The following is a 21945-nucleotide window of genomic DNA, read 5'->3' on the forward strand; positions in this document are numbered from 1 at the left end:
ACCATTCTTTCAGTCACATATTTAACCTTGTAATCTCTTTGTCCTTATGCCAAGAATCCAGAAATTATGTGAGCTTCTGATTTTCAAGTTCCCTCAGCAAAACTTCATTCCTAGTTCTACCTATGTTGTTGGCTTCTATGTGGAACAGGACAACAGGATTCTCATCTCCAGCTATGAGGAAATATCCTTAACTTTGGCTCTGGGCAGGCAATACAGTCTTCAAAGCGCCCAACTGCGGCTGCAGAAAACAGAGCATACTCTCCCCTATCACTACTACATTCTTTTTTACTCCTATCACTTGAATGGCCTCCTGTACCGTTGCCATGGACCGTTCGCTCATCTCTTTAGCCCTTTCACATGGTTGGCAAATACCTTGTACCTGTTGGATAAGGGCTAAGGCTAAGGCTCCTCCAGCACTACACCTCGGGTCCTCTTAATTGCCTGACTTGCAGTCAAACCCTCCTGTCCCTGACCACTAATCAGACAAGCATCACTACATAACCTAAGGGGTGTGACTGCCTCCTAGATCAAATTGTCTCTCTTCCAGGTGCTCTACAATATCTGCACCTTATTTTAACTTTAGAAGTCATTCTCTTCTTTCCCTCTAGGCTTTAGTTAGCGGGCATTTCAAATAAAGAAAGTGCTGAATAGTAGGTGGGAGGTTCATAATGCATAGAAAATGCTGCCAGCCCTCAATGGTCACTACCAGTGCTTGAAATTTCAGCCCTAATTCTACTATGTAGTGGGATTACCATAAAATCATGCTAATGAGCTGACCTCTAATTCACTAATGAGCTGACCTCTCATTCACTAATGAGCTGACCTCTCATTCAGGGGCAGGCACAGCATAATCAGTCCCAAGCTAGTGAACATTTAGAAGTCTGATATGGTTTGTGAATTATATGTCAAAGTTCATACACATGGGTGAAACATAGCTTGATTTGTCTCTGAAGAGGGTTTGGCATCCAAAACCCACCTAGGATATTTGCAATTTGTACTGTTCCAACAGTACTTCCTACAGGGGCATTTTCTAGTATAGTGAAGGAATAATAAGATCTCTCAAACATTGTCGGAGCAAGGGAACTTTGAAGAATGTGAACAGTTACAGTTGCATTGATAAACGAAGTCAAGTTCCCACCATCTCGTGCAGCAATTTTCAACTGTACACTGGAAAGCTGTAAGTGACTGAGGACAGAAGTTAAACACACTGCACCTAGAAAACAAAAAACACATTAATATTAGCTTCTATGTTATGAAGTTTAAACTGACATAGTTGAGGGATTTAACAACAAGTGACATGGGAAAGTGTCTCCTGCGGTCCTGCTTTTAGCCCATTTAAATGAACGGAAAGAAGAGTGAGCATGCAATATGTGCTCCTGAAACGATGAAAATAATATACTCCTGAAGGTTTTCTCTTTCCTTTGTTTACACAAAATTCTTATTCAGCCTTGGCTAACATTTTCTGTTCCTGACTCTTGAATATGATCGTAAATTCAATTTTTAACGGCTCTCCATACTTTCCCATCCTGCCCGCAACGATGCCCGCTGGTGTCGGGGCCGGAAAATCCGCCCATAGATTGGGAAAGGAAAGCAAGCAAAAAGTTGAGTAGAGTTTCAGGAAACTGCAGGTAAGACACAGAAGCTGTGCTACTCAGGGCTTGTTTGGGTGATTTAATGTTATCTACTTTGAATTTATATAATATTTCTGTTATATTCAGTGATTTTATTTTGTTTTGTATGTTAGTCCAGCTAGGAATGCACAGTGCTGCACATGTACGATACAGTATTTCAACTTGGACACTGGTTTTTCAGGGCAAGAAATATCTGCAGCCATAATTTTAACTGAGGGCTTGCTGTACCTCATTTCTCAATAAAGAAACATCTTTGAGCTTACCTTTCAAGATGCATAGGCTGGTGTGTTCCACCCTTACAATAAGAGAAATATAGTGGATTTAAGAAAATAAATCCATCATTAAAGAAATTAGTTTTAATAATGATTGATCTTGGGCACAGTTGAAAATCATGTTGTAATAATGAATCATCAAATGATGAAATTACTGGTGGGAAAACATCACTATTGCTAACACGCTAAAATGGCACAGGTATCAAAATTACTGTGCCTGTTCTGGATAAGAGTCATAAATCTTAACACAAAATACGGAAAGATGCAAACTCACAACCGGGATACACATCAAATTCTCAATCATAGCTAGATAGCTTAGGCAGCAATGAGCAGATGTAAGGTAGTTTTCAGAAGAACGTAAGTTTGTAGTGTCAATTTTCCAGACATTAGCTATGCATTGGCAAGGGCCCACCTTTTCAGTCAAGAGCTGGTACATGCCATGAACTAAAAAGGTTTAAAAATGGAGAGGTAGAGTTAGTACAAAACTTTATCAGTTTTATCTAACAAGAATTAGTTTTGTCTAACTTATCTAACAGGAAGTTTAATTGGCCAGAATTGAATTATCTGATTACTATTGCAACATTACAGTGTGAACAATGTAAAATCCAAATCAAAAGAAGTAAACTTATTATACCTGTCGTGGAGTCTACAGAGAACAGAGAAGAAAAATTTCCAGCTAGAAGTTCATATGACACTTGTCCATTGATTCCAGAATCCCTGTCAGAGGCAATCACATTTATAATCTCTGTTCCAGGCTGTGTATGGCTGCTGATACTGGTTATGTATGTCAGTGGGTTGAATACAGGTTGGTTATCGTTGATATCTTGTAGCTCCAAGTGGATAAATGACTGAGCACTCAAACCACCCTACAGAAAAAAGATAGTGTAATTGACACTAATGTAACATTTATGTAATCGCATGCTGCTGTATGCGAAAATTGGGAGTTCTGGCTAACATCAGTGATGCCTGCTACACCATATTAATAGCTTGCAACAATAATGTATGCTGCTATTTTAGATGAATATGAACTAAAATATGTTGAAAGGTAACAGTTCAGACAGGATTTTCCTCTTTGTTACCACCTGTAATGTTTTGAATACTGGGGCATGGATGAGGACCTGTGATGCTAGGTACCCACCCACAGTTTTCAAATGTCACTTTTATTAAACAGCAATATAAGCTTCCAATTGGTGGTGGGAACAGGATTTTGGTTAGCAGGAAGGTGCCAGGGACCTGAGGCGGGTGGGGTGGTGGGGGGGGGGGGGGTGGTGGCGGAGAGTGCCTTAATTTAAGTGGATATCACAATTCAGGGAAAAGGAGAGAGGTCTCAAGGCAGGGATGTCCAAGATTTTCCCCTACAGCAACGAGGCTCATTCCTGTTCAAAAAAATCTGAAAAAAAATATTCTTGGGTCCCTGTTGCTCCTCTACTGATCGATGCAATGTTTTACTGGTGAGTCCAGCACTCGCCGCAACCTGTGTATGTACAAGTTAAAATCCCACACTTGGCAGGCTTTTCACGGCCCTTTCTAAACCCAGAGTTTTACACATAATCTAGCCCCTCCCACTTATCCCCAGTTTCATACATTTTACCCCCTCTAAGTCCATCCTCCAACCCCAGCCACCAAAAGTATAGGCACCTTACCATCCTTCCCCTATCATGCACAAATTCACAGTCACTTTTCCTGCTTAAAGTCACAATACAAAGGGCACACATTTCATCGCACCCCACTCCACGTTCATATAATCTACTCACTCCAAATCATTCCAGTTCAGTTAGCCAATCCAACCACTAATCAGAGTTAGATATTTATATCCCCGGCTCAGACAGTTCATCTCCACCCTATTTTTTAATTCATTCATTGGATGTGGGTATTGCTGGCGAGGCCAGCATTTATTGCCCATCCCTAATTGCCTTTGAGAAGGTGGTGGTGAGCTGACTTCTTGAACCACTGCAGTTCATGTGATACAGGTATACCCACAGTGTTGTTAGGGAGGGAGTTCCAGGATTTTGACCCTGTGACAGTGAAGAAATGGCAATATATTTCTAAGTCAGGATGGTGAGTGGCTTGGAGGGTAACTTCCAGGTGGTGATGTTCCCATGCATCTGCTGTCCTTGTCCTTCTAGATGGAAGTGGTCATGAGTTTGGAGGGTGCTGTCCAAGGGGGTTTGGTGAGCTCCTGCAGTGTATCTTGTAGATGGTGCACACTGCTGCCACTGTGCATCAGTGGTGGGGGGAGGGAAAGTTTGTGGATGGGGTGCCAATCAATTGGGCTGCTTTGTCCTGGATGGTCTCAAGCTCCTTGAGTGTTGTTGGAGCTGCACTCATCCAAGCAAGCGGAGAGTATTCCACCACAGGTCCATAGACCTTGTTCCTCCTCCTTCCACCTAAGTTCATAAACTTTATGTCCTCCATCCCTGCCCCCCAATCAGGTTTAAAAACTTTACCCCTCAAACCACTCCCTGAGATTCAGAATTTTAAAACCCCTTTCCAACCAACCTCTCCAGATTGATATTTCACCCCCTCCCCTGACACCCCATAAGTGGAAGGGTAAGATGCCAGCATAAGCCCAGTCCATTGACGAGTGTGGTTCAAGCAAGCACCTAACTACCACCTTGCCACCACCCTCTCCCCAACACCTGCCTCACTTTTTGATAGCTGCCAGTCAAAACTGACCTGCATGAGACCCTTGTGAGGAGAACTGCCCTCTGTGCCACTCCTCAGGGACATCCCCAAACATCAGCATGCCTGCAAAGAGCCTGCAAGTTTCAGGTCACAAGCGACCAAAGCAGTTCTGGCCTGTACCAGCTTCATACTGCATGGTCACCATAGGTGCCCTGAGGCAGACTCTGAAAAGACAAGTTCCCACATTCACTTACAGATGGCTGAGCCAGGGCAAAAGCAGCCGATATGCTAATACTCCCTTGAGACGCCCCCCTCAGAAGTAATTTCCTTTGTGCCAAGATATGTGAAACATCAACTGATGTGGTTGGGGTGGATCTAAAGAACAAGTATAACAGTCAGGTAGTCACATGTGGTTAACGTTTCAAGTCCGTATGACTCTTCTTCACAGCTCTGTTTCAGGTTTCCAGCATCCGCAGTATTTTGCCTTTATTTTAGGCAGTCAGATGTGTTGTGTTAACTTGTGTTGTGTATTCAGGATGAGAAAAGGCCATCAGGTCATACACCCTTGCCTCACTTCTTACTGGATGTCCCTATATCCCCACCCTTCTTCCTCCTTTTCTCCGACCACCTACCAGAATAGGGAGAAAATGCACAGACGTGTGGTTAATTCAGGAACCTGTGACAAAGATTCTTGTCCATCTCATCAATGGTGATCAGACAATCCCCAGGAGGATGAAACCCACTGTTATTGCCAAAGACCAATTTAAATACAAGACTATAATTAAGAATCTTCCTCCACACTTAAATAATTTTACAGCTCTTCCTGAACTTGCCACCATTTATTTGGTTGTCTAATTGATTTTGATTTTAGAGAGAAGCATAACTAAATGAAATGAGACTAATGCAGACATTTAAAATACATAATAAAATATAAAGAACAGCTTAAAATCATTCCTACCTAAGTTCCTTCTCACTTTGCAATTTTCTTCTGAGCTGTGTGTTCTGCTCCCCTACCATACATGCCAATAGGACTTGCAAGACATCAGTTAGTACGCTTTCAAAATTACCTCAAAAAAGTTGAAGAGTTCATGCCTTATATATTTCTTGTGGTTTTACACAAAGAGGACAAATTCTAGTTTTACTCAGAGAGTTAGGAGGAACCAAGGATTTATAAATACAAGATTTAACTTACCCCATCCTCAGCCATCACTAACAAATCATAAATTGGAGGTCCATCATCTCGATCCATATTCTGAGCTGTACAGACTTTACCAGTAGAGCTGTCAATAGTGAAGAAGTGTGATTTTTCATACTTGTTAACACCCTCATAAAGAGAGTAACGGATGGTACCAAAATGACCACTGTCTGCATCTCTTGCACTAACCTGCCAGCAAAGGGAGAAAAGAATATATTTGAGAAGAAACTACAGTTAGAAAGCAACCGTTTCAGCTGTTCAAAACAATGCATGTTTTTGAGCACTTGAAATATAATTCAACTAACATATTATCATAAAGAGTCAAACCATGTTGTAGCCTTGAATAAACCTTCCCAGAAATGGCCAGGATGAATTGTACTTTAGAAAAAGAGTTCATTACAATGGACTACTCAAATACTACTTGGATAACTACAAAAAACTGCGGATGCTGGAAATCCAAAACAGAAACAGAAACAGAAATACCTGGAAAAACTCAGCAGGTCTGGCAGCATCGGCAGAGAAGAGTACAGTTGACATTTCGAATCCTCATGACCCTTCAACAGAACTAAGTAAAGTTAGGAAAGGGATGAAATATAGCTGGTTTAAGGGGTGGTGGTTTTGGGACAAGCAGCCAGTGATAGGAGGAGATAACCAAAAGCTGTCACAGACAAAAGAACAAAGAGGTGTTGAAGGTGGTGATATTATCTAAAGGAATGTGTTAATTAAGAGTATAAGACAGGACAGATAAGGTACAGATAGCTCTAGTGGTGGTGGGGGAATACTAAAAGGTAGAAATAAACAATGGCAGAAATACATTTAAAATTAGTGGAAATAGGTGGGAAAAGAAAAAATCTATATAAATTATTGGAAAAAACAAAAAGGAGGGGGAAAAAATGGGAAGGGGGTGGGGATGGAGGAGACAGTTCAAGATCTAAAATCGTTGAACTTAATATTCAGTCCAGAAGGTTGTAAAGTGCCTAGTCAGAAGATGAGGTGCTGTTCCTCCAGTTTGCGTTGAGCTTCACTGGAACAATGCAGCAGGCCAAGGACAGACATGTGGGCAAGAGAGCAGGGTGGAGTGTTGAAATGGTAAGCGACACGGAGGTCTGGGTCATTCTTGCAGACAGACCGAAGGTGTTCTGCAAAGCGGTCATCCAGTCTGCGTTTGGTCTCTCCAATGTAGAGGAAACTGCATTGGGAGCAACGAATGCAGCAGACTAAGTTGGGGGAAATGCAAGTGAAATGCTGCTTCACTTGAAAGGAGTGTTTGGGCCCTTGAACGATGAGGAGAGAGGAAGTGAAGGGACAAGCTGAAGCAGCATTTTAATAGATTGAGGTCCGATGACATAACTGGGCCCTGAACTGCAATTTTAACATGGGCTTGAGCGGAGTTGCTCCAGGTGAAGACAGAGCATGTGGGACCAGAAGAGGCCATTTAAGGCAAGCTTTTTACTTTGTGTGGCCAGGAGGAGGGGGAGGAGATGGGAAACACCCACCGCCCACCCCCACCAAATCAGAAGCCTTTATCACACTTCAGGAACTGTTCCTAAACATAGTGGGCTGTCACTCTGATTCCTATTAGAGAGGACTTGCAGGCAGTGAACTTGAATCAACATGAAGCTACCTACAATAGGTTTATCCAACCTTTTCACTTGGGGGGGGCGGTGTCACATTTACATTTTTTTTCTCACTCAAGGGGCCAATGAGCAAAGATAAGGTTTGGCACAACATTAAACATCAATTTCAAAATAATTTTGACATATGAAGAAAAGAAACTACTTACAAATGTAAAAATGCACTGTCAAAGCTATAAATTGACAATTTTAAAAAAGAGTAATTAATAAAGATCACCATTAGAGTGTAAGGGAGACAGTCTATTTGTCTGGCTCACTCCCAATCTCTTAATGCTCACTCACTCACCCTCACTAACTGTGAGTGGATGTGATTGTGTATTGGTGTGCAGGGATGAGGGTGAGTGGGAAAGTTGAGACTGCAAGTGAGCCAGACACACACACACACTTCCAACACTCCTCTCTCTCGCCCACACTCACTCTCACATGCTCAGTCTCTCTCTCTGCAACACTCACACCCTTTCCCACATTCACTTACTGTCGCTCTCCCATTCACTCACTCTCTCTCTCATACTCACTCACTCTCTCACACACTCACTCTCTCTCCCACACTCACTCACTTTCTCCCCCACACTCACGCATTCTCTCTCCCACTCAGTCACCCTCTCTCCCACTCACTCACCCTCTCTCTCTCGCACTCACTCACCATCTCTCTCTCCCACTCACACCCTCTCTCACTCAATCATTCTCTCTCTCCCACTCCCTCTCTCTCCCACTCACTCTCTCTCCCACTCTCTCTCGCTCCCACTCTCTCTCCCACTCTCTCTCGCTCCCACTCTCTCTCCCTTGCTCCCACTCACTCTCTATCTCTCGCTCCCACTCACTCTCTATCTCTCGCTCCCACTCACTATCTCTCGCTCGCTAACTCTCTCTCTCTCGCTAACTCTCGATCTCTCTCGCTAACTCTCTATCTCTCTCCCGCTGTCTCTCTCCCACTCACTCTCTCTCTCTCCAACTCACTCTCTCTCACTCCCACTCACTCTCTCTCTCCCCCACTCACTCTCTCTCTCTCCCACTCACTCTCTCTCTCCCACTCACTCTCTCTCTCCCACTCACTCTCTCTCTCCCACTCACTCTCTCTCTCCCACCCACTCTCTCTCTCTCCCACCCACCCTCTCTCCCACCCACTCTCTCTCTCTCCCACCCACTCTCTCTCTCCCACTCACTCTCTCTCTCCTACCCACTCTCTCCCTCTCACTCTCTCCCACTCACTCTCCTTTCTCTCTCTCCCACTCACTCTCTATCTCTCTCTCCCACTCACTCTCTATCTCTCTCTCCCACTCACTCTCTATCTCTCTCTCCCACTCACTCTCTATCTCTCTCTCCCACTCACTCTCTATCTCTCTCTCCCACTCACTCTCTCTCTCTCCCACTCACTCTCTATCTCTCTCTCCAACTCACTCTCTATCTCTCTCTCCCACTCACTCTCTATCTCTCTCTCCCACTCACTCTCTATCTCTCTCTCCCACTCACTCTCTATCTCTCGCTCCCATTCACTCTCTATCTCTCGCTCCCACTCACTCTCTATCTCTCGCTCCCACTCACTCTCTATCTCTCGCTCCCACTCACTCTCTATCTCTCTCCCACTCTCTCTTTCCCCCACGCTCACTTACGCTTTCCCCCACGCTCATTCACGCTCTTTCCTCCACATTCACTCTTTCCCCCACGCTCACTCACTCTTTCTCCCACGCTCACTCACTCTCTTTCTCCCACAATCACTCTCTTTCTCTTTGCCCCGCTCACTCTCTCTTTGCCCCACTCACTCTCTCTTTGCCCCACTCACTCTCTCTTTGCCCCACTCACTCTCTTTGCCCCACTCACTCTCGCTTTGCCCCACTTACTCTCTTTGCCCGACTCACTCTCTTTCCCTCATACTTACTCACTCTCTCTTTCCCTCGCTCTCTCTCTTTGTCCCACACTCACTCTCTCTTTGCCCCAATCACTCTCTTTGCCCCACTTACTCTCTTTCCCCCAGACTTACTCACTCTCTCTCTTTCCCCCGCTCTCTCTCTTTCCCCCACACTCACTCTCTGTTTAGCCCAATCACTCCCATTCTTTGCCCCACTCACTCTCTCCCCCAAACTCATGCACTCTCTTTCCCCCAGACTTACTCACTGTCTCTCTCCCCCACACTTACTCTTTCCCCCACTCTCTCTCTCTTGGTCCCCCACACTCTCTGTCTCTTTCCCCCACACTCTTTCTCTCTCCCACATTCACTCACCTCACTATCTCTCCCTCACCCTCTCTCACACACCCCAGGGAGCAAGTCTCTTCACTCTCACCACATGCACACTGCTGCATCCAGCCTCTTCCACCCAGCAGCATCTTCTTCCCCCACCCAACCCAGAAGCCAGCCTCTCCCCCACCCCCCACAACACCCACCCGCCCCACCACCCAACTCCCGGCCCGGCAACCAGCCTTTCTCTTTACCCACAACCTGGCCCAGCAGCCAGCCTCTCTCTCCACCCCTCCCAGCCCGGCAACCAGCCTCTCTCTCACCCCCACCCGCTCTGCAGCCAGCCTCTCTTCCCCCCACACACAGCTCAGCAGCCAGCCTCTCTCTCCCCACAACTCGGCCTGGCAGCCAGCCTCTCTCTCTCTCTTACAGCCGGCTTTGCAGCCAGCCTCTATCTCCCCCCACAAACAGCATGGCAGCCAGCCCCTCTCACCCACCACCCAGCCCAACAGCCGGCCTCTCTCTCCCCCACCAGACCCAGCAGCCAGCCTCTCTCTTCCCCCCAACCACCTCCCCGGGCATGACAGCCAGCCTCTCTCTCTCCAGCACCCAGCCCGGCAGCCAGCCTCTCTCTAGCCCTCAACCCGGCAAGACAGCTCCTCTCTCTATCCCCCCACCCAGCATGGCAGCTAGCTCCCCTCTCTACCCCCTAACACAGCACAGCAGCCAGCCTCTCTCTCTCTCAACCCCACCACACCCACCAAGCCGGCCCAGCAGCCAGCCTTGCTCTCCCTCCCAATCGGCATGGCAGCCAGCCTCTCCCTCTCTTCCCGCCACCACCCGGTACAGTAGCAAACTCCTCCCTCCCCCTGCCGAACCTCTTTTTCTGGTGCACACTCACTGATACCAGTGTTTCACCCATGAGCCTATCAGCAGCAAACAAAGGAGGGGAGAGGCCTGTGATTGGAGGAACAGTTTCTTCAGAAGCTTCCATTCCACTTACCAGCATTTTGAAAACTGCTTCCAGGAGCCACAATGGGGGGCTTCGCAGGCCACTTCCAGCCTGTGGGCCGCATTTGGACAAGACTGTTCAATAGAGATTCATTCTTCAACTTTTCTCTACCCTCAAGGGAATTTCAGCAATACTCAAGAATGGTATCTCCTTCTGTTCATATTTGCTACAGCATCATTGGAAGGAAACCATATGGGTTCCATTTATAAGACTTAATACTTTGGGAATCTCGAAACTCTGAAAAATTAATGCTTAGCTCCTTTGCTGATGCTCTTTATCCCTTGGAAAAGTGATCTCATTGCAGTCCCTGGCAAACTATGCTTCATCTATATGCTGGAAACAACAGATTGACCTAGCTTATTTAATCCATATCACCAACTGGTCTGCAGCCTTTGACACAGTTAACCACACAATCCTCTTCCAACACCTTACCACTGTCAACTGTCACCTTACCTACCCAACTGGGTAGGACTACACGCATATGATTTCTCTCTTATCTAAGCATAGCCAGCGGATCACCTGTAATGCCTTCTCAAACCACTCCCACACAGTTACCTCTGGTGCCCCCTTGGCCCCCGCCTGTTTCTCATCTGCATGCTGATGGTCAGCAACATCATTCGAAATTTTTGGTTCCCAATTCAAACTCCATTCCCCAGCCACCAACTTCATTTCTCCCTGGCAACTGTCTGAGGCTGAACCAGACTATTCACAGCCTTGGTGTCACGCAAGACCCAAGATGAGCTTCCAACCACACATCTACACCATCACTATTCCTGTGTCCATAACATAGCCTAATATTGTCCTACCTTAGTTTATCTGCTGCTGAAGCCCTCATCCATGCCTGTGTTGCCTCTAGACTTGTCTGCTCCAATGCATCCCTGGTCAGCTTTTCACATTCTACTCGACATCAACTTGAGGTTATCTAAAACTCAGCTGCTGTGCCCTTACTTGCACAAAGTACCATTCACCCATCACCCGTGCTTGCTGATCTACAATGGCTCCCTGTTAAACAATGTCTCAATTTTAAAATGATCATCCTTCTTTTAAAATCCCTCCAGTGCTACAACCCTATGAGATAATGCATTCCTTTAGTTCTGTCCTCTTGAGAATCTCAAATTTGGGATGTAGGAATTCTACAATACCAAGGTCCCTGAATCCTGGAATTCCCTCCCTAAACTTCTCCACATATCAGCCTCTCTTTCCTCCTTTAAGATGTTCCTCAAAACCTACCTCGCTGACCAATCATTTGATCTTCTGCCCTAATATCTCTTTATGTAGCTCAGAGTCAAATTTTGTTTTATAATTCTCCTGTGTAGGGCCTTGGGTTGCTTAATTCTGCTAAAGCCCTGCTCTGCAAAGCAGTTATCCAATCTGCATTTGGTCTCCCCAATATAGAGCAGACCACATTGTGAGCAACAAACACAGGTTAGGAACATTGCTGTAAATTGCTGTTCTGTTGAAAGATCAATACCCAAAATATTAACTCTGTTTCTCTTTCCACAGATGCTTCTTGGCCTGCTGAGTATTCACAGCATTTGTTTTTATTACATTAATGGTACCCCGCATCAGAATTTGCACGGGAGCAAGGCATGTGCCCAAGTACATTAAATCTGTTCCCTTAAAGAGTCTTGGGCATCAGAGGAGCTTCCCCACCATAGGGTCACCAAAATAATTAGGTCAATCAGAAATCTAGTGCACAACCTCCACCTGCCATTTTTCTCTGGTCTCTTTTGCACCCAGCAGTGCCTGTGCCACCATGGTAGAGCAGAAATATGATCAGAGCTCTAGTGGGTATCCTGAAATGTCTGATGGCTCATGTCAAGAGTCCACTAGCTATACTTATGTGATGTAGTCGCTTATCTGAAAAGCATATCTTTGCAACGTATCTAAGTGCTTCAGGATAATCTGAAGCTCCCTGTGTTACAGTCCTTCACACAGGGTGACAATCTCTTAAAACTAATCATAATGCAGCAATGATGCCTTGGGCTCCAATACCCAACAGTCTATTTCCAGGGCAAACTTTATCAGCCCACTTGCCCTCTACCCAGAACACCGCATGTTAAGGATAAAGATCCAACAATCAGATTCTTTGCTCAATTCACACACTTTCTACTACCAATTCCACCACACTTTACAGATCAAATTCTCCAATCCAAGTTTTCTATGTTTCATCTGCTCTCAATTCCTAAATCTCACATAATTTGGTAAATCACTGGATAATCTCCAAATGAACTTGAAGGATTAAGAAAAGCTGCAAACAGTGAAATTAAACTGGACAGAGGTTAGTTTCAGACAGTGGAAAACCAAAGGTATTCTAAGATTAATAGTATGTTATTGCAGTAGGGATCAATACACTATAAGAGCACTGCAGGGCAGTGTGATTGGTTGAGCAATATTCACCACAGAGATAACCGAGATCAGAAAGGGGTAACGAGAAGCATCATTACTTCTTCCGGAAAATTCTGTACAAGATCATGGTGTTCCGGGAAACAATTAAATCACAAAGAAATTGGTAGTCTGCAGAGAGGAAAGATGGTGGAGAACACTGAGCAGAAACACAAGAGGCTATGATTATTTGTTGGCGCAAAAGGATGTCTACTTCTAGATGGTTCTTTGCCCTTCAGACCTCCACTCATGGGCTACATTAGAGCAAAACAACAGCTTGCATTTATATAGCACCTTTAACATAGGTAAAACATCCCCAAGCAAATCAGGTGGATAAACAAGAAGCTGTAATTGGAGGAATGCAAAGTTCTTGGACAGCTGGATGAGGGATGAGGCCACGGAGAGATTTGATGAGAAGGAGTTTTAAAGTGAAGACGTTCGAGGACCGGACAGCCAAGATAGTTCAGCAAGTATAGTGGTGGTAGGTGGACATTGTGCAAATTAGGAGATGGGACAAAGAACTTTGGATGAGCTCAAGTTTATTGACAGTGGAAGTTGGTAGCCAAGCCAGGAGAACATTGGAATGGTTGGAGTGTGTGGTAACAAAAGAGTTTCAGCAGCTGATGGGCTGAAGCAGGGACAGAATGGTGATTTTATGGAGGTGAAAGTAGGTAGCCTTGGTGAGGGGAGGAAATGGCATCAGAAGCTTAACTTTGAATCAAAAAGGACACCACAGCTGAAACAGTCTGGTTTAGTCTGAGACAGTGGCCAGGCAAGGAGAAAGAATCAGTAACTAGGGAATGGAGTTCGTGACAGGCTAAAGACATAGGTTTGGACTTCACGCTGTTCAGTTGAGATACTCGGGCAGATTTCCATCATAATTGGGTGCAGTGCATGAAGGAAAGTCACACAGGGAAGATTGTATGCTTGTAATGGAGCCCACTCTGACTCATCCATTTAAATTAACAGAAGCTCAGTCAATTTGCATTACAAATATGCAATTCTCCCCAGCACAGAGTAGCCAGGATTACACAGACAGTGCCATGCAATTTGGCAGCATTAACGTTGGTGAGAGTACCTATAAGAAGGGGCGGATTTACAATGAAACACACTGTGTTGTGGCACAGGGCCAAAATGAATGAGTTTCAAAACATTCAAATAGGGCCCGTGAGCTGATGCTTCAACAGCCTCTCCCACCCAGGGGGCTGCGAGACCTAAAGCGAGAACCTTTTCCTCAGTGTTTCCTCTGGTTTTGCTGTAGTTGCTCCACTCTATGGAGCTGATTTAATTTATCATTAATTGCTCATGTTTCCTACAGCGCTGAGGTTGTCAGATTGATGACTGCAGCCAGACTGAATTAAACTGCTTACCTGAAAACCGTCTGAAGCTCAGGGGATTGTACAATAGTCCCACCGCTTGGGGTTATAATGTATATATAAATCATATATTAGACTCAGTGGGACACCTTGTACACTCAATCCGCTCATCCTTCACCTCTCAAATTTAAACTGAATCATTGGTTAATTGAAACTTGAGACAATATTTATCACTGCAGAGATGATATAGACAGAACTGGGCAATCTGTGTGCTGCACAAATGGATTTCCAAAAAGACTTGGCGTATTTATTAATGATTGCAAATTAAATGCAAATTAAAAAGCAACGGTTTTAATGCATGATGTTATATTGACAAATGTTTAACATATTTTAACTATTCCATTAAAAGAGGAACCATTCTGTGCAGCATTCATGGGCAGTGGCCGGTCAGTCTGGCGAAGAAAGCTGGGGGATTACAGTCTTGTTTCACTTCATATGTTGTGTTAGGAAAATGGCATAAAACCAGTGGATGGGCAGAATTGTCTGGTCCCATTGGCAGCAGGCATCATGGTGGGCGTGAATGGACAATATGGCGAGAAGGTCAACAATCGGTTTTATACTGTTGTGAAACCAGTCTGTGATCGTTTGCTCCGCTTGTCAATGGAAAGCCACGCTTTCCGCCATCCAATGTTGGAAGTTAACTTAAATGCATTTGCATCGCATTATTGTGCCTTCAAGCCAGAATCATCCCCCGATGTCAAATTTACTGCCCACGTCGGCGTGACTTCAGAATGGCGTGATTCACCACTGCCTTTAAAAGGCGTGCACATGGTGAGCTAAACTTCAAGGAGAACTTGGAGGTGAATTCATAATCTTGCACAGTTCTTGCAAACATCAGCTGTAGGTCATCAAGGAGGACATCATGGAAAAGGCACCGCGCGATGAGGGCTGGCGGCATAGGCAACTCACAATTTCCCGTGGCGTTCAGTGTAGTGCCAGGGCAAGGGCTCCAATATGGGTGAAGTAAATGTCGGGGGGAGGTGGGGATGGTGAGGGAAGCAGCCACGCACTTGGAAAAGCTTGCCAAAAGTGAGCATTCTTCTGCAGCTCCATTGACTTGCTTGGAGTCGGGCCTCTGAAGCTTTTCTGTCCACTCAAGCAATGCAAAAGCATGAAAGTGCCACCAAATGCTCCAGAACCTTGCACCCCATAGGTGCAGACTGCAAATTAATGTGCGTTTTAGGGGGCAGCAGAACAACTGGATGACTGGGCAAAGTGTAGAATCCCCTTGCGAAAGGTGGCAATTGCGCCGTCACTGGTGGAGACGCTCAGAGCCTCTTGCAATATCTTTATTAAGGTTTGAACCAGTATCCCTCATGGTTCAAGCTAACAATGCAGCCTTGTAGTGCAGGTTAGGAGGATGCCTGCCCCTGAGCTGAGATCTCAGCATGCAGTCCAGTGTCAAAGCTGCCGCCAATTTATCAAGTGGAGTAGGGCGGACGTGGGTGGGGTTTTGGACAGCCATGAAGCGCACTACACACTGGTCATCCAAGTGGTGGCCAGCACTCTCCGGTATGCGTGAAGGGGCCTTCAGACTTAACCAAGAGAGGTCCTTAGGCACAAATACGAACCCACTCATCTCCCTCTTTGATCCTGCAGGAGAAGAACATCAGGATCATGGAGATAAAAACAAAAAACTGCGGATGCTGGAAATCCAAAACAAAAACAGAATTACATGGAAAAACTCAGTAGGTCTGGCAGCATCGACAGAGAAGAAAAGAATTGATGTTTCGAGTCCTCATGACCCTTCAACAGAACTGAGTGAATCTAAGGAGGGGTGAAATATAAGCTGGTTTAAGGTGGGGGCGGGGTTTGGGTGGGAGGAGAGAAGTGGGGGGCGGTGGTGGTGTGGTTGTAGGGACAAGCAAGCAGTGATAATCTTCCTATCACTACTTCCTATGACTACTTACCTGGCAGGGGAGAGACCTTCATCGCGTTTCTGCCAGGGAAAGACCAATGGCTATAACCAGTCAAACCCCTTACCATGGGGTACCTAACACCACCCGAGTCATGGTGAAGGGCACCAAGCAAGGAACAGGAATGGATAGGACCTTCTTCACCAAGAGGATCCTATTCAAGCTGTGTGGTTTCGAGGCTGCGGAGATCTACTGCCTACAGGATTTCCCCAGCGCTGGTTTCTTTGATGTGACCTTCAAGCAAGTGGCAGCTTGTGTCAAACTCCTGAAGGTGTTTGAGGAAAAGAAAAACCTGCCATAAATGAAGATCCTGACAGCGGTGCCGCTCTTTGTTCTACCGTTGCATCGAGAACGGGTTGCGACGGTGCATCTGTACAACCCCTACATCCCTGTCGCTGACGTGCTCACCTTCCTTACCAGGTACTTCGATAAGGTTGGGAGCTGCACTGAAATTAAAGATAACTTGGGGATCTGGACATGTAAACGCCAGGTTAAGGTAACGCTCAAGACCGACGGTAAGGGAGCCGTTTTCCACCCCCCTTCCAGATTCGCTATCGGGGGAAGCCATGGGTACCTTGTCTACGCTGGGCAACCCAAACTTTGTCGCTCGTGCGGCAAGTCTGGTCATGTAGCGGCCAACTGCAGCGCCGTCCTCTGCAAGAACTGCAAAAAGGGCACCAGACAAAAGATTGGAAATAGGCTAAGTGCTGCAACCTGTGTGGCGAGGCAAGTCAACTCTACAAGACCTGCCCCAAACGTTGCCATACTTATGCACATGCAGCCAAAGCCAACAAGGGGGAAGCAGAAGAAATGCCTCGTGTCACTCCAACCACCAAGGCCCCCAGGGAGAACAACGGGACAAAGCAGGGCACAGAGAGAGACAAGGTGGAGGAAAAGATTGGTGCAACAGACAGCCAATCAACAGCACTGCCCCCTGAACCTCCCACTCCTCAGGAGAGCGAATCAACGGAGGAGGAGGAGGCAGCAGTGGGAAAGCAGCAGGGGGAGTGGCAGCTGGTGAAGAGAGCCAAAAGGAAGAAGGGGCTAAAAAGAAACCAAGCCACTTCCCAGACAAGAGTCAAGAGGCGTCTCCTATCCGACACGGATAACAAGAGCAGCAGCTCTTCGGACGAAGAAGTGCCAGGGCAGCAACAGAAGAAGCGGCAAAACGCTAGGAAGTTGGAGGACGAGACACCCAAACTCCAGAATATTGGAGACAATGAGGAGACCAGCGCACCCCAACTTGGCCCACAACCCGAAGAGGCCAGTGCACCACAACCCCAGGAATCTGGGAACAGTGAGGTGCTCAGCGCACCCCAGCTCCGGGAAGCCAGGAGCAGCAACGCCCCAGAGGGGGAGAGGATTGGAGAAGCTTCTCCAACAGAGGACATTTCAAACCCCGCTCTCTGCACGGACCCCCAGATGCCACCCGAGCAGAACATCTCCAATGGGGAAGTTCAGGACGCTTTCCTCAGCCCATCCCAAGTGAAGCAATTTGAGCACACCACGGGCATGAAGGAGCAGACCAATGGTCTGGAACTCTCAGAGACAACAGGTTTGGTAAGCGACTAACTGCTTTAAAATGGGTGTAAAGATTGTATCCATAAATGTGCGTAGCATTAAATCTACTACGCGATGTGTTGCGATCTTGGACTACCTTGCCAAGGTCAAAGCTGACCTGTTGTTTCTGCAGGAGTGTGCGATACCGCACACTACAGGCAATGGTCACGATGGTGGTCCCATGGGCCATCGATCTGGTCGGGAGGAAACGACTCTCATTCCTCCGGCCTGGGTATTCTGCTGCGGGGAGGCAGCTTCACTGTCTCCCAGGTTAAGGAGGTGGTGGGCGGGCGCCTCCTCGTAGCAGACGTAATGTATAAAAATGCTCCACCCCGGTTAATTAACGTCTACGCCCCGTCACAAGGGGCTGAGCGGCTGGAGGTTTTTCAGCAGCTCCCACTGCTGCTGGCGACCTCCAGGTCGGTCATTCTGGGCGGTGACTTCAACTGCATCATCGAAGCGGCTGGACGATCCGGCAGGGCCGACAGCAGATTGGATGCTACATCCAGATCCCTGATGGAAACAGTAAAGGATGCCAAGCTGCACGACGTCTTTAGCAACCCTGCAGACGGAGCGCAGCGTAGATACACCTGGTCGCGGCCTGACGGGTCCGTCTGTTCCAGGATAGATTTCCTGTTTGTGTCCCGTGCGTTCACAGTCAGATCCACCGACGTCAAGCCGGTGTTAAGAGAAGGTCCAGAGGGTTGGCAGGGGGGCATGGAAGCTAAACGTGCAACTGCTGACCCCAGAGAACATTAAGGAACTCAAGAGGGATTACAAAGGTTGGAGAACCATGAAACCCCACTTTGAGTCACTGACACACTGGTGGGAAGTGACCAAGGGAAACATCAAGAGGTTTTTCGTCCTGAAAGGCACCCAGAAAGCTAGAAAGGAACAGAGGGAAATGTCCCGACTCCAGAAAAGCATGCAGAACCTGCTCTGGCTGCGGTCGATATCAAGGAGGAACTCCAAGAGGTGAAGAGCCAGCAAGCCTCGCTCTTTGCCTCGGAGGCCTCCAAGATCATCTTCTGTTCCAGGGTCTGCTCCGTGCAGCAGGATGAGACGTGCTCACGTTTCTTCTTCCAAAAGGTACACAGAGAGAGCTCTGTGATCAGCAGCCTGAAGGAAGAAGACGGCTCAGTAAAGTCATTGCAATCTGACATTTTGAGGATCAGCAAATCCTTCTATGCCGGACTATACGATGTGAAGCCCACAGACAGCACGGCCTCCCAGTCCTTCCTGTCCTCTATCACGGAGGTCTTAGACGACAGTACACGGGAGAGTCTGGACAAAGCGCTAACTCCTGACGAACTGACTGAGGCTCTTGAGTCCTTCGAGAAGAGTAAAACTCCCGGAAGCGACGGCTTGCCGGCGGAGTTGTATTCGGCTCTGTGGGACTGGATCGGTCCAGACCTGCTAGAAGTGTACGAGAGTATGCTCCTAGCCGGCAGTATGTCAGAATCCATGAGGAAAGGCATTATCACCCTCATCTACAAGCACAAGGGGGAAAGGGAGGAAATTAGAAATTGGTGACCCATTTCACTGTTGAATGTGGACTATAAAATTCTGTCCAAAGTCATCGCCAATCGGGTCAAATCCGCTCTGGAATTGGTGATCCACCCTGACCAGACCTGCACTGTGCCAGGCAGGAAGATCTCTGACAGCCTTGTGCTGCTCAGGGATACGATTGCCTATGTACAGGACAGGGGTGTGGACACCTGCCTCATCTGCCTGGATCAGGAGAAGGCCTTTGACAGAATATCGCACACCTACATGGTGGATGTGCTCTCCAAAATGGGGTTTGGGGAGGGAATTCGTAATTGGATCCAACTGCTCTACAATAACATCAGTAGTGCAGTCTCAATCAATGGGTGGGAATCAGATAGCTTTCCTATTAAATCTGGAGTCAGGCAGGGCTGCCCTCTCTCGCCTGTTCTTTTCGTGTGTTGCATAGAACCCTTTGCTGAGTCCATCAGGAAGGATCCAAGCATAAGAGGAGTGAATATCCCAGGTAGTGGAGGCACTTAGATCAAAGTCTCCCTGTACATGGACGATGTCGCCGTCTTCTGCTCGGATCCGCTGTCGGTGCACAGACTTATCCACATCTGCGACCAGTTCGAACTGGCCTCGGGAGCCAAGGTAAATCGTGGGAAGAGCGAGGCCATGTTCTTTGGGAAATGGGCTGACCGATCCTTTGTCCCCTTCACTGTCAGGGCTGATGGCCTGAAGGTGCTGGGGATATGGTTCGGAGGGACCAGGGCACGCGTTAGAAACTGGAAGGAGCGAGTGTCTATGGTGAAAAGGAAACTGGGCACGTGGGAGCAACGCTCCCTCTCCATTGCGGGTAAGAAACTGGTCATCAGGTGTGAGGCACTCTCGCTGTTGCTGTACGTGGCGCAGGTCTGGCCCATTCCACACTCCTGTGTGGTGGCGATCACCCGAGCCATCTTCCGCTTTATCTGGAGGTCGAAAATGGATCGTGTCCACAGGGACACGATGTACAAGCCTCTAGATAAAGGGGGAAAAAACGTGCCCAACATCGCCCTCATACTGATGGCCACCTTTGTGTGCGGCTGCATCAAGCGGTGCGTAGACCCTCAGTATGCAAACACCAAGTGCCACTGCATGCTGAGGTTCTACCTGTCCCCGGTGTTGCAAAGGATGGGTCTGGCCACAATGCCGCGGAACGCTCCAAGTAGTTGGACCGTGCCGTACCACCTGTCCCTCGTGGGAAAATTTATGCAGAGAAACACCTTCGACCACAAGTCCGTCAGGCAGTGGTCGGCACGTAACGTCTTAAAGGCCCTGAGGGAAAAGGAGAGGGTGGATCCTGTGGGATGGTTCCCTGAGCAGACTGACAAAGTCATTTGGCAGAATGCCTCATCACCAGAACTTTCCAACAAACACCAAGATGTAGCTTGGCTGGTGGTGAGAAAGGCCCTCCCTGTAAGATCCTTCCTACACGCCAGAAGTCTCACCCCCTCTGCACGTTGCCCTCGAGGTGGCTGTGGTGGGGAAGAGACCGTTGTTCACCTCCTTGTAGATTGTGTCTTTGCGAAGAAGGTCTGGAGAGAGATGCAGTGGATTCTGTTGAGGTTCATCCCGAGCAGTTCTGTGAGAGGACTCTGTGCTCTACGGGCTGTTCCCAGGGACACACACCGAGACAAACATGAACTGCAGCTGGAGGATCATCAACTCGGTGAAAGACGCTCTTTGGTCTGCCCGAAACTTGTTGGTTTTCCAGCGCAAAGAGCTGTCCCCGACCGAGTGTTGCCCGAGTGTTGCAGACTGGCACATTCCAAGGTCCAGGACTACGTGCTGAGGGACACAGTTAAGCTTGGGGCAGCCGCCGCAAAGGCGCAATGGGGAAGGGTCGCTGCCTAAGACCTTTCTGCCACAGTGCACTGGGGGGCTGGGAACTGTAAAGAGCCCCTCAGGCTGTACAGATTAAAATGAATGTCTGCCAATGAGTGAAATATTCATTGTTTGTTCTGATACACCTTGTGATTCATGTTGTAAAAGTTGAACCTGTTTGTATTTTTGTAATGGTGATTTGAAATGGTTCGAAATGTTTTTGAAGATTTATGAATAAAGTATATTTTTGCAAAAAAAAAGGTTTGAATGACTACAACATCTTCATTGTGACAGTAATGTAGAAAGAAATTAAATGACAGTTCATCGGTATGAAAAAAATAAGGTTTGAATGACTGCAGCATCTTCATTGTGACAGTAATGTTTACAAGTTTTGGCAATGTTCATAGACCATGGGCAGAATTTTCTGGCTAACGTGCGGGTGGTGGAGCACGCTTAAAATGTCACGTGCTGACGTCACACAAGCGTCCCAACATCAGCGCATGGCATCGCGATATTTAGGTCGGTGGGCGCGCTATACAGCAGGACGTGCGGCCGCCATTAATTAAAGGCCTCGCTAAGGCCCTTAACTTGCCAATCGACGAGGATTTTAAGGGGCCTGTGCAAACTTCAGCTCAGTGCACGGGCCCAACGGGCAGGCGGGGTAGGTGATATTTTATCAAAACTCATGCACTGGCAGGATATGTGGACTCAGAGGGGTTGTTCATGTTTTTCACTAAGTATTTAATGCAGAAAGTGTTTTAAACTTGCCTGTGTGATTGTTAGCAGTTCACATCGATTTCCAAGAGCTTTTA

General features: G+C 47.1%; 1 protein-coding gene across 1 annotated transcript in view; it reads right to left on the reverse strand.

The window, feature by feature from the left end:
- Positions 1–21945, reverse strand: part of dchs2 (dachsous cadherin-related 2) — a 161793-nt gene that overhangs the window by 119758 nt on the left and 20090 nt on the right. The window contains exons 2-4 of the mRNA XM_041178823.1: positions 5721–5912; positions 2538–2769; positions 977–1213 (exon numbers count right to left, since the gene is read on the reverse strand). Coding sequence (XP_041034757.1) covers positions 977–1213; positions 2538–2769; positions 5721–5912 — 661 coding nt within the window. The remainder of the gene's footprint in view (positions 1–976; positions 1214–2537; positions 2770–5720; positions 5913–21945) is intronic.

This window comes from Carcharodon carcharias, chromosome 1, assembly GCF_017639515.1.
Source record: "Carcharodon carcharias isolate sCarCar2 chromosome 1, sCarCar2.pri, whole genome shotgun sequence".
Taxonomy (NCBI): Eukaryota; Metazoa; Chordata; class Chondrichthyes; order Lamniformes; family Lamnidae; genus Carcharodon; species Carcharodon carcharias.